The following is a 13,667-nucleotide window of genomic DNA, read 5'->3' on the forward strand; positions in this document are numbered from 1 at the left end:
TTTAAAGAACCAATCTGTGTTTTTATCAGAAGAATGCTGAAGCACAAACTGACAACTGTGACAAATGTTCAAAGAATGAACACACTCTTGATATTCTTTAGGTTATAAAAAAATTAATACATCTATGGGTTAAAAAGCAGCAAAATGTTGTTGTGAATCAAAGCAGTTAAAAAAAAACATATGGGTAGGAAATTAATTGAACTGGTACCCTGAAATCCTGTGGTAGGACAAGTGTATGTGTAAACTATGGGGAAACCAGAGAGGGGCAGATTTTAAAGAGGCAGTTTTTCGGTTATACAGAGATGAGAGGAGATGGGATTTACAAGCTCTAAGAAGCTACAGGAATCAGCAGCACACCAACCAAAGGAGAAAAACCCCAAACAAACAAACAACAGCAATCACTAACTTCTTACATATTGTCTTTGGTTGTTTAATATCAAGAAATACTTTTTACAGAATATGTGAAGACTATTCCTTTGAAATTCATTCTGTGTCAATACCTTCTCTGTGGCCTCTCTGCTAAACCAGAGGAGAGGCTTTACTTTCTCTGAATTGTTTGCTGTTTTCTACATTTTATCACATCTCTCTTCAAAACCCAAATTTCTTTCATTTACAGGCTTTTGTACCAAAATGGTATGACTAGAACAGACTTTACATTGTATAGTGAAGGTACTTTTCTTGCATTATAAACTTAGACCTACTAAAACAATTTTCCACAAGATACTATTGAACTTACAGCAGGATTTAGAGACAAGAATGAACATTTGCAATAATAATAACTTAAAAAAAAAAAGAAAAAAAAAAGCAACCCAAACCATCCAAAGTTACATTAGCAAGGATTAGAAGTATTATCTCGAAGATTTTAAAATTACTGCTTTAAAAAGTCTTGTATCAGAAAGGAGTTTTCAACACCCAGCCAGAGGTGCTCAGTAGTTGAAGAGAAGGGAATGGGGAAGAGATGTTTAGGGTTTTCCCCTCATTTCCTTGCTGTCTTGCCAATTAAGCTCAGAATGTTTCCCAGGTGTATGATAAATTTAAGGGATGGGAAGTCACATACACGTTTAGTGGTATTTCAACTGGACTCTGTACAGCATCTCCAATGTCTGAATCAAAAGCATTCTGAGTAATGTCAGATAAAAGTTAATAGGAAAAAGAAACCAACAGAAAGGCTATTGATACACCTTTAAAAAATGTAACACAAAAATAATTAACCACTGACTTCTTGGCATGTAAAAGTTCTATACAAATTTTAAAAATTTTATTTGCAGGTACTAACCTCTTGAAAAGCTCACTCTGTATTTACACTAATTCTTTTAACAAGTTTATCTCAAATTAAAGCATATTTAAAACAATCATGATTGCATTAACTTTTCTGCTTTAAATTATTACCCAATTAGTGCTTTATTCACATTTTAAAAACTTGTACAATTTATTACAAATATAAAACAGTGCAGTTTTTCATACATTATCCCAACTCTGAGACAAACACTTAAAAGACATGGAAAAAGATTTTGATTTCTATAAACATAACATTTGCATTACTCATACCCCTTTCTTCACTGTCCTCCCATAACCCCGATTTAAAAAGATCAAACATACAACATACTGTAGGTTTATTTTTATTCAAAAAGTTACTGTCTCAAGACATAAATACAAATCAGAAAACAGTACAATTAGGACAATAGAATGTGGAGGACAACAGGTTAAGGTAAATATATAAAACATTTTTAGCTGGTTGAAAACAAAGCTGTAAGAACTGCTTTCACAAAGAAACACTCCTTCAAGAGTAAGAAAAATCAACTTAGGTTTAAAATCATATATACAGTCCTCTCAGCAGTTCTATTAAATGCAGTGGTGTGAAAAACAATATAGGCAGTACTTTTAGACATGAGAATATTTATTTATGTAAAATGAGTTAGGCAGATCTAGTTTTGAGTTTGTTGTTACCCCATGACTTAGTAAAATAATTATATTTTATCATGATCCTTTAGATAATCTATGGTTTTTGGCTACCACAGCCGAATGTTTAATTTCTGAGTCTAAAAACAGGAAGCCTTTTTGTGTTCACCCATTTGGGGAGATTCTTGTATTGCAAGCGTATTAAGGCATGGAATGATTAAAATAATATACCTCAAGAACTGAGAGACAACTGACAAAAAATATACATATGTAATATAAGTTAATATTTCCTTTAAAATGATGTCTAGCTGCCTAAGCCTTGCAAAATGAGTCGATGTCAAAATGGCATAAATCCACTTTCTGTTTTAGACCAAATTTAATTTATTTGTGAATGGACACAAAACGAAGTTTAAAGCTTAGCTTTCAAAGAATATTATGGGTTGTTTATGAATTTCTATTATCCAATCTAATTTACATACAGAGGAAATGTACTGTAACCTGTTAGAAGTATCTTTAACCTGAAGACTGCTTGCAAAGACAGATAGATAAAACAATATAAAATACAAATTTAAAAATCATTTTTAAAGCATGAATTCTCATGCTCTTCTATTTTTAAACATTGTTAAACTTTCAATATATTTCTGAAACCTCATAATTTTAAGTTGGAATTTAAAAGTAAGAAAAAACTAAACAAACTGCGCAATTATAAAATCAGCACCAATTTATATATATATATAATTTTATTTAAAATTTAGATCCCTATTCCCACACTCTAATAAGCTGTATAATTTTTGTTTAGAATTTTTCTGCAAACATACTACAATAAGCTTCTTTTATTTGGAGACAAAATACAGTGGCACTACTGGAAGGAATTTCACAACATTACATTTTTCTTAAAGGACAAGCAAACTTTCAGGGTTGGTAATGGGCAAGCATGAGTGAGATCTGTTACGTTCTGGTAGCTCATAGTTTATGGACCTTTCTGAGAAGGCTAACATGAAGCTTTTGGAATAAAAGTGTGTTTTAGATTAAAAAGCTGTTAAAGTTCTGCTTTATGTACTTTTTTCCATGATTAATTAATACAAACCTTCTGTTGCTGAAGTTTGCATTTAATTGAAAATACTGACAACTCTTCTGGTTCTATCACTGTAAGAAAACCAATCCATCTACTATTTCAGTTCATGGATGTGAACAGCAATCCAGCAGAGCTTATGATTATTTAGTACAGCCAGCAAATGTATAGAGAGGGGCTCAAATCTGTACCAAACACCTCTCAGACTGTTAGAATAAAACTCAGAGGGAATACTTCTTATGATCCGGAAATAAACTGATAGCACATAAATAAAATATTGATTTGTTTTCCCAACAAAAAGTGTAGCTTATCCTCAAATTGTTTACTTGTCCTTTACATTTCTTTTTTTTTTTTTCAGGCAAACAAAACTGCCCCTTCAATGCACTTGATCTTGAAAGCATGTCATTCTCCTTAGAGAAAAATCTGTTCAGAATTTCACTGTATCTACCACAATTTTGTATTGAAAAACTTCCTCTTCCACTTAGAAAATGACTTCACCACTGATTTATTTGCTGTTCTGGTATTAAAACATTGACACCCCAAGAACCTAAAAAAAAAGTTAGAAATGGTGTCAATTTTTAGTCTACTACACATTTAACAAAAAACAAAGAAATTAGTATATGTTTTAAGATTAAGACACTTCAAGATATGTTAAGGCATTATAAGTTTATTTTTCTTCCAAACCAGATTCACCACACTTCTGATTTAGGTAATGATACGAAAAGGGCTCCTCATTAGTTAGAAATATTTTTCTCACACTTCAAATTCATTAGATTCAGTAGGAATATGACAAAGCCTGTGTTTTAATTACTTTAGGTAATAATTGTGAAAGAATTTTTAGTTAGTTGCTTAACTCAGACTTCTCTGACAATGACATTCTATTGGCCTGAACCTGAAATCAAGTGTGTCACTTCCAGCAACTAAACCTGGGACAAAACACCCCATACCCCAGTTGCTGCTGCATCTGTGACCATGGAAACCACAGGTCACCTCACAGCAGCCAACCAGGAAACAAACTGAACACTCCCTATGAAATGTAGCCACTCTGTCAGGAAGACAGTGGGAAAAAAAAAAAAAAAATCAAGCAATCATCAGGTAAAATCAAACAACTGTCCTTTGGGACTGTGTGACTAAGGTAAGAAAAAGCTTTCCTGAAACAAAGAATCAGTTTCCACTTCCTTCGTGAAAGCAAGCAGGTATCACCACTGATATGCCAAAAAAAACCAAACAGACAACTAGGGATCCAGATTTTGTGACTGTCCTAGCTTTTACAGGACTTTATAAAATCAGAAAGAGCCACTAGGGACTTAATTTTCCTGAATCTTAACACTGCTGTTCACTTTTATCTGTTTACAAACCAATTTTTATTGTTTTTTTTCAATTAAATTCACTTTAGGTGCATCATACAATGTAGCACACAGACAGAGCTGCCTCTGGTGCCGGCAATAACCGGGCACATCAAAACATGAGCAGACAGGCTAAAATTTTCATCATATACCACATGCATCTCAAAAAATTAAACTGCTTTATTACGCCTGGGTCTATTAAAAACAAGTGCAGCAACTCTGAGAACAGCAGACTTCTGAAATAAGGTATGAGAATAAAGCAAATTAACTTTATTCCGAGAAGATTTCCTTTATTTTTTCCTGCATTTCCGAAACTGGCTCTTTCCCGTGGAGCACGGAGGGGCTCCGGGCGCTGCGCTGCCCTCGGCTGCCCTCGCGCGGCCGCGCCCGGGAAACGCAGCCAGGGACGGGAACCTCGCGGGCACCGAACCTGTTAGAGCGGCTCTTAAGGAACTGAGAAGCTAAAAGGTTTCTGAAAGCAACGAAATGCACCTGGAGAAGGCCAAATATTCAGGCTAAAAAATGACTGGCAATTATTTCACAGATCAATCCAGGAAAAAAATGGAGAAGGGGAAGGGAAGAACTATTTCAAATCAGAACAAGTGAGATACTTTCTTGGTGTTACTTGAGGAACAGAACACACGACAGCCAGACGCACGACCTAACTGATTCATTATTACTGAAGCAAAGGCCTACTGGTACAAAATATATGGATTTGCATTTAAAACAGTTTTTAGGACTTCTTTCTCCCATAAACAAGAACATGTTCACGCTGCAACAATACTGTAAAAAAATACATAACCGTCTTCCAAATTCCACCAAGCTGTCCAAGATTCCCAGGAAGCATTGTTGTACTGTCCTCTGCTGGCTTGCTGCAGCTTGTTATTTCCAGTGTAATTTTGTACCAGCTACACAAGGTCAAAAATGGCTGCATACATTACAAGTGGTTCAAGACAGAAGGAATCCCTCATGCAGATTTTTAAAAGAGAATAGAGACTGCAGATTTATCAAGTCGGATAAAAGGGCAACTGCAAGCAGAAACTACAGACTTCGGATGTTTTGGACCTAAAACTTTATATGGAAAGAAAAAATACCTCTCATCTCTATAAACAGGAATCTGTATTATCTCCATTTTCTTCATTATCTTACTTATGCACAAAAGTAAATATGCCAATTAAAAAAAATGGAAGAGAAAAAAAAAAAGAAAAAAACCCAACCAAAAAACCCACAAAACTCAAACCATCCAATGTTGACAACTGGTAATGACAACAGAGTCACTGAACTAAGCTCAGCACAACAGGAAATTTGCCTTTTATATTGTGTGTGCACGATTTTTTATTTTTATTTTTTTAACGCTCTTTGCTATCAACCTCTGCAAGGGTCTTTTCCATACCAGATTTGTTTTCTCCTCAGACTCAAAGGCTTTTAATTTTTACATAGCTACATATAAATATTAAGAACAAAAATCCTATAAACTTGTAAAGAACACTGACTATCTTAGAATTTATGAAGCTGAATTACAGCATAAAATATTTCTCCGACTGTACCAATCTGCCAAAATAAGCTAATAAAGACAACTTGAAGATTAAATTCTTTCCACTTAAAATCTGAAGTAAGAGAGTATGGTAACCTTAAGACTGAGTTTACATTATTTCCCTTACGTAAGTTAACCTACCGATTCATCCATGATTGAAGCGGGGTCAAAGAAATCTGGTTTTAGTTCCGTTCTTTCTCTCCTGTTCTTTGATGGTGGCTTTAGAAAGCAAACAAATAAACAGGTTAACTATAATTTCACAAGAAAACCAGAGGCTTTACAGTGTAGTAAGAATTACTGACAGCAGCACAGAGCTCTTCAGCACAGCTCTCTTTAACAATGCAGAGAGCAACAAGAAGGATTTTTCTGTTTCCCCAGAAGGAAAATCTGATTCAAATATCTTACTTTAAAATACAAATCCCAAGTCCACTAAAAACATAACTAAATCTCTTACTAGGTCTATGTCCATGGTGTCGAAATCCATGCCTTCATTAAGATCTTCGATCCGCCCTTCTGATGACATCATCACATCTTCAACAATTGGCTCCTCATCATCTTCCATTAGACTTGTGCCACGTCGACTGAAATGAAAAGAAAAACATTCTGTGTAGCACTAAATCAAGTTAAGTTTTATCTGAATATTTAAAAGGTTAATGCTCAATAAGGAACTGTCAACAAATGATCATTTCTGTTTTATCTAATGGAATTAAGTAATTACAATAATGCACAACTACTATTAAAGAAAGCTGGCATTTAACCAGCTAGAAGATACTAATAAGAGTGTGGGAGAATGGCTAACAAAGATAACTGAAGTGTGGTACATTGCTAAGTGGGGATTCTGCAAGAATTGTTTCTGTGAGAATTGATAAGCAGATCTAAACCACACCTAATTTTGCACTTAATGCTCAAATGAAAAAGAACCTAAGTTTTGCCACTTAAAGTAAAATTTTTTCTGCCTTATGATAAGGCAAGGAAAAATGTCTTTGCAACAAAGTAGATGTGTAAAACCATTACAATATTCCCACACAGTCCTTCACCCTCTTTCCTCACAACTACACACAACATCAAACCTTATGAGAAAAGTAAGGAGTCATTCTAATTTCACTAACTGGTGTCACTGTACTAAAAAAGCCACCATTGAAACTATGTTACATGAAGTACTGGTAACAGAACAATTAAAAGTTACTAGGGGAAAGATGTAAAGCTCCTCAGTATATATGCCCATGGTTTTAGTTTTTTTTCCTGTAGACCCACACAGTCCTTAGGAAAGCAGAGAACTTCTAAACCTAGTTTTCCCCCCTCAGCTAAACGAGTTCTGGAACATACTTTTATTAACATGCTTGTCAAAATGCACATGTGATGACTCATAATGAACTAAGTGACACTCCAGTAAAAATGTATGACCTCTGAAGGACAACACTTGTTTAAAAACATTAGATTGTGTTCATCTTCATCCACAATATGGAGGACTTTGGAAGTGTTTTGTGTGTTTGGGTTGGCAAGATCTACAAAAACTGATACTACAGGTCTCCTCTCAACTTTGGTTCAGTTTAGGTGAGACAAAGTCTGTACCAATCACAGAAATGCTGAAGACAGCAGCTTCTTTTAAAGGCATACTTGCACATTAAAAAGTAACAGAAATAGTAGATTTAAGCTGATCAGAAACTTTCTGCTCCACACACTGAACACCTATTTAGAAACTTGTTCGCAGTGTTCTATTTCTAAACACGATTCTGGAGTTAGGAATACATAAAGATGATGTTTCACATGTATTAATTGCATCTATCTGCTACAGATAACACTGTTCAACAACCACTTCCCTTTATTACATGGCTCACTACTATTCAATTTTTCTGGAATCTCAGTTCAAAAATAAGCAAGAAATGCCACGTTCATTTACCACCGCTTTTCTAAGGCAACTTTATATTTCAGGACACAGAAAATAACAAGACAAGAACTAGAACATGGATCCCTCTTAAAAGACACGGGTGTAACACTGCATTTAATAAACCCTCCCCAAACCACTGAAGGAACATTTCACTCTCACTCACATGGCGTGTTGCAAGTTGCTTCTCAGCTTGACGTAGTTCATCGCTGCCCTCTCCTGTTGTTGTCGCGCGGCTTCTTCCTGTTGCCTTTGAGCCAACATCCACGTTACTTGCGTGCTTAAAAAGACCATTATTCTATTTTAAACATGTACTGGTTTTGTGTATGAACACTAACACAAAGCAGACCTACTCATCTACGTACTTGTAATCGAGGGGAGCTTGGTGGTGCTCGGGCTGCATAGGATAGACACCCATGTAATTCTCGTCAGGTCGCAATCTCTTGGGCTCCCTCATTATTGTGGAAGTCAGCTGAGGTGTCTGCATCATGACTGGTGTGTGCATCGACTGCTCCCTGTTCAGCCACATACTGTCACTACTGCTGCTTTCTTCAGCTGGAAGGAAATGTAGTAAGAACATCAGTAAAGTTTTTTTCAAGCTACTCTAAAACTGAATGTTTAAACACAAGTTACATGCGTGTCCTTTCTGCTTACTGAGAATAGACTGCTTTACTTTTTACCACAAAGTTTTACATGTGCCTCAGAAGGCCTGGATTTATAATCACTGGCTGTAGTAATTAATATACTTTTCTATTCTGCGACTTAACACAGTGTAGTGTCTTTATTTCCTCTCGTGAATCAAGTGTTATTTTATTCAGAATCTTCAAATGAACAGCTTTTCCACTAAGACACAGACATGTACAGAAGTTATCCTGTTTTAAAAAAAAATACATTAGAGTATTTCAATACACTTCTGCTAACAAATAGAGAACAACATGTATACTTTATATGAATATCTACTCAAGTAAATTTTAAGATGAGAGAAGTTCTACCTTCAGGTACTTTTCGCTTGCCTGTCGCTGGCTTTGTCTTCTTATTTCTTACTGTAGATCCTCGACTACTAATACCACTAATCACTGACATAGTATCATCATCCCCACCAGCTAGTAAAGAGTTTCTGTAGGACATGAGAGGAAGCCACACATCTTCTCTTCGTAGAGACATCTGAAAGGTCATGAACTTCTCCAAGTAAACATACCTTTAAAAGGAAAACATAATTACCAAGATGCAAAATATCTGTAACAAGATGTTAACACATCAAGATAATTAACTACTAAAATTAACACCCAATGCTCCTCATCTAGTTAACAAAAAGGTCTGACAACAGCAAATCCACAATGTGATTTCTGTTCATCCACTATAAAATGAAAAAAAGGACAAAAACAATTTACCCTCTGTTATTATATTTGATTCCACCTGAGGTGAATAGAATACACATAAATATTTATTCTGATGCATGCCTTTTGTGGTTATGATCATAAATATCAAGAACACTTTAAAAATACTTACACTGTTCTTTTGTCTTGTCTGAGAAGCTTGGAGGAGAACTCACTCAGGATATCAAGAAATGCCAAATTTAATGGCGGGTGGCTCTCACCTTGTGGATTAGGCTCCTTAAAAGCAAATTCTATGCCATCCCTAAGAAAAAGTTAAAAATTAAGTCACAAAAAGCACAAACAATAGAAAAAGTTCTAAGCACAGTGACCTATAAGAACTGAACCCCTCTCCTTTATGTTAAGAAAGCAATAATTTGTTGTTTCCATATTCTGTCAAAAAAAGTGAAGAGTGAATCTGGACACACTCTTTCTGTCAAGCCACTTTACTCTGCATTACAAGTTTTCTGCATGAGACCAACATAACCACCACTGACAGTGAAGTGGATCTGTTCTTACTGTTATGGGTAAGACATTAAAAATACTTTTTCATTATAGCATCAACACTGCTATGATTTACAGGCTTAAACAATGATGATGGAGAACACCAACAACATTTAACATTTGGGTTTTACTCAGAAACAAAACTGCAGTCATCTCAATTCATAAACTGGCTGTATCATCTCTAGAGCTGATGCATTTTGTATTACCAAACTCACTTTGAAAGACTGAAAAGATAATTTTCTGTTAGTGTTTACAAAAATGGAAGTAATACAAAGCACACAATTACTTGTGTAACATAGCAATAGCTTCTCTTGTTTTCAGCTGATCCAATCCAAATGTTAAAGCAAAACGTCGAGCAAGTTCCTTTATGCCACTGAATGTCGGTGAAGATCTGTCGAAATTATAACCATTTTCTTGAATCATTTCATTGAACAGCTGTATGAAATGAGAAGGGAAATTCATGTATTTAAAGATTATGTCAAACTTTGGACTGATATACACAGAGTTAAGCTGTAGTAAAAAACTGTGTTTTACAGCTTCCCCCCCCTTAATTTCACAACACCAAGAGACAAACATGGAAGTTTAGGACAACTAAATCAAGGCTATGCTTGAGAAGTTGGCACTTCAGAGCTAAACCCTGAAATGCACACTGTCCAAGCACAGAGGTCTCCACACAAGGAAGCTCATTTACTGAAGAAAGCATTTAAATCATGTTTTAATATCGAGTATGTGTGAAGCCCCTACCAAACATTGATACTGAATTACTAACACTTTCCATTAATTCTCAGGTTAAAAAAAACAAACCCAAAATCAGAAAAACACACCAAAGCAAAGCAAAATAAAACAACCCCCCCACAAAAAAACCCACAATCCCCCACCATGCAGGCAGGAAGTGTTTTCCCTTGGTTATCTGTTCACAAGTAAGTAAACTCTTAGTTAAACTATTGTTTTAGACTTATGAAGGTGTCACAGTTATTGATTTTGTATTTATTGGCCTCTCACATACACTTTTCATAGCACAATATTTGCTAAGCATAAGAAGACTTCTGCAGTCTTTCAAAGAGTTGTAAGAAAATGTGTTTCAGTTTAGACCTATTTATTGCCACCTTCTATAAGAATTCCTTCATCAATACCTCACACCAGTTATTAAACAGGACATGATCTACAGTGTGGAATTCATTCATAAAAATATTGTAAATTCTTACCTGTTGCAAACTAAGAATAAGTGTCTTAGCACACTGGATTTTGTCTATCTGTCTTGTTTTGCTCATCGTTTCTTTAATAATATCACCATAGTCATTGTAATACTACAAAAAACAACAAAAGAAAAACATTAGCTTTCAATATTAGCTGAAAACATTACAACTACTGAATTCTTCTGAAAATAAAATCTAGGATCTGCTATTAAAAACACTGAACATTTCATTCTTGTTGTTCATATTACTTTAGAGGCAGAATGACCTATTTATCTTCAAGGCCATGACACATTTGTTAATGACACGTGTTCACCCCTTTAGGGTACAAGATTAAATTCTAATCTTTTTAGTAACTCCTGTAACTCTGGTGGGGAGTTTTCTATTTTCTCTGCTGAAAAGAGGCACCTACAGACAGCATCACAGCTGAAATTTTTCCAATCAAGACAGTTGCCTGTTCAGTTCTTTAAGTATTTCAGGTTTAATAAAGACCCAATTAGTTATTTAGAGATTCAAAATATATGTAGGGCACTCAGACAGATAAGAGCAGGCTGCCCAAATTTTAAATTTTTTAAGGTAATCACCAAGGAGCAAAGCTTTATCATGTTCACAGAATGAGAACTCATACTATTGCACAGTTGTGAATCCCAGGAGCCAAAAGGGGTTTTTATATTTAAGAAAGATTGAAACAGATATAAAGGTAACATGGGGAGAGTGGGACTCAAAACTTGTTTCTCTTCTATGAAGTTTAAACTGAAATTATTTGATGAGGCTAGACATTAGAGAGGATCTTTGGGAGAAGATTCTCAAAAGGCCTGCTAAACTAATAACTGATTTAAAAATATACCATCAATCAGGATAAGAAAATAAATCTATTAAAAACAACATAAAAAAATAATGAGCAAGTTTCTTTCCTCCCTCCCTACCACCCACACACTGGAATTGTGAAACTTATCTCAGTCATTTTTACCCCTGCATACAGAAAAAGAACTTTTAAAGGCCTACAACTCTGGAGTTTTGAATTCTTCACATTTTGAATCAGTTATCTTGTAAGGTAAAAATTAAATAATAGTTTTACAATCCACAGCTACCATATTCTAGTAGTTTTACTAATGATCACTAAGCTTCAGATTTACCTTCATATATTGCTTGAAAATGTCTGCAGCTGTGTTCATTTCCACCACAGTATATACAATGAGCTTACAGAAAGCTGCAAGTAGATTTCTTCTTTTGTGCAATGCTTCAATTTTGCTTGCTTCATCATCCTGCTGTCCATCTGGAAGAGTTCAGAACATGACAACCGTCAGGTTTAAAGGCTTCATATTTAAGCATTTATAGATAAAAGTGATATGGCTAGTGGTCAGGATTCAGAAAATCAGATCTCAATTCTGGTGGCAGTGCACTTCATTGTCCACTGTCAAGTCTCTTCCCCGATATCACTGTGCCTATTAAACCAAACCTTTACTGTGATTATCCTACATGTTCCCAAACCAGCAATGCTTTGATCAGCTGCCGACATTTAAAAGCCAAACCTACCCCTGTGCCCATGCACAACCCTCAGTGACAAAAAAAACACCACAACAAAACACCACAAAATCCCACCCAAAACCCAGAAACACACAGGCAAATACATATTAATTAAAGGTAAATAATGTAAAAGGAACATAAGTTTTGTACAAACCAGCACTATTGTTATCGTCATCCTGATCAATGAAGACATGATCTAAAATAAAACTGAGTAGTTCAGACTGCAATGAAGAATCAGGAGTGTAAACAAGTGGCTCCAACATGTCACGTCCTCCTGTCATAATCTGATGACTGAAGATCATCAACACATCACACAGAATTGTGAAAGCCTGTTAAAAAGAAACATTAGTAAATACTTGCTTAGAAAGTCGATTTTATTTAGAATAATGTATTTGCACTTGACAAAATACTTAGAGCCCAGCAGTGTACATAGGCCAGTGAAGTTCTGAACAACTACAGAGGCCTCCTGGAAGTCAAAATGTGCACAGCTTCTTGCAGCAGGTTCCTGTGTCAAGTCTGGGTCTCCATATAAAAATACTGCACAGATGAAGCCAACTAAATATGAAAACATTGCAAGACTAAAAATTGAGGAGCCTGAAACTCCAGAATTCTGCCTGATGGATACTACATTAGGTCACTAGGGACACCAACCATAACAGTCTCCTTTTTGCTTTCTTTTTTTAAAATTGTTTTGATCACATTTGTAGAACATCTAATAGCTGAGGTCATTCAACCCCTTTAAATCATGTCTTACTTCCAGAAGTCCAACCACCTCTTTGTTTTGCTGGCTAACTTGTGTATCTGATGTCAGACTTAAATATCTGTACTCCACCTTCCTGGAAAGTTCAAATGTCTCAGTACCTGACACAGACTGACACTCTTCAAACTAAACAGACCAAGGCAACTCTAATCTCTCAAGTACTTCCATGAACAGATCTGTTCTCTAACTCCTCAAAGTGAATATTACTAATTTCCTGGTCACAATTTCCTACTCCTCTGAAGTCCCTTCTGCCCCTTCATGACATTAGAGAAGAAAAGTGGAACCAAGGCTACTCTACCCTAAGTGACAGGTACCCTGTGTAACTGGGTAGTTCTAGTTTCTAGAGCATTCACCAGACAGAGTTATACAGCTTTTTAAAGAGACCTACTCATAGCCTCAGTAATTTTTGTTACTTGGACTTCCACACCCTACACCTTGTGACTATTATACCAGATAGCTCTTTCACACAGAACACATCTATTAAGTTTCAGGGATATTCTTGTTCTAGCAAGAGTTTCAAAAGCTGCAATTGTGCGACTCAGTGGACCAGATTTTCAACTTCAACCAGGTTATT

General features: G+C 35.5%; 1 protein-coding gene across 4 annotated transcripts in view; it reads right to left on the reverse strand.

Annotated features, from left to right (window-relative positions):
- Positions 1–1,596: 1,596 nt before the first annotated feature.
- The window catches only part of STAG2 (stromal antigen 2), a 37,142-nt gene continuing 25,071 nt past the window's right edge, over positions 1,597–13,667 (reverse strand). Inside the window, exons 23-33 of one of the 4 annotated variants that reach the window (XM_029959061.1) lie at positions 12,488–12,662; positions 11,943–12,082; positions 10,819–10,920; positions 9,900–10,048; positions 9,246–9,374; positions 8,729–8,934; positions 8,102–8,291; positions 7,903–7,986; positions 6,306–6,432; positions 5,993–6,070; positions 1,597–3,518 (exon numbers count right to left, since the gene is read on the reverse strand). In XM_029959061.1, the coding sequence (XP_029814921.1) occupies positions 3,495–3,518; positions 5,993–6,070; positions 6,306–6,432; positions 7,903–7,986; positions 8,102–8,291; positions 8,729–8,934; positions 9,246–9,374; positions 9,900–10,048; positions 10,819–10,920; positions 11,943–12,082; positions 12,488–12,662 (1,404 nt within the window). In that variant the 3' untranslated portion in view covers positions 1,597–3,494. Of the gene's footprint in view, positions 3,519–4,707; positions 5,389–5,992; positions 6,071–6,305; positions 6,433–7,902; positions 8,017–8,101; positions 8,292–8,728; positions 8,935–9,245; positions 9,375–9,899; positions 10,049–10,818; positions 10,921–11,942; positions 12,083–12,487; positions 12,663–13,667 lie in introns of those variants that run through there. The other 3 variants (XM_029959059.1, XM_029959060.1, XM_029959062.1) reach the window with 3 other exon arrangements.

The sequence above is a fragment of the Manacus vitellinus genome, unplaced genomic scaffold, assembly GCF_001715985.3.
Source record: "Manacus vitellinus isolate BGI_N305 unplaced genomic scaffold, ASM171598v3 scaffold_19_pilon, whole genome shotgun sequence".
NCBI lineage: Eukaryota > Metazoa > Chordata > Aves > Passeriformes > Pipridae > Manacus > Manacus vitellinus.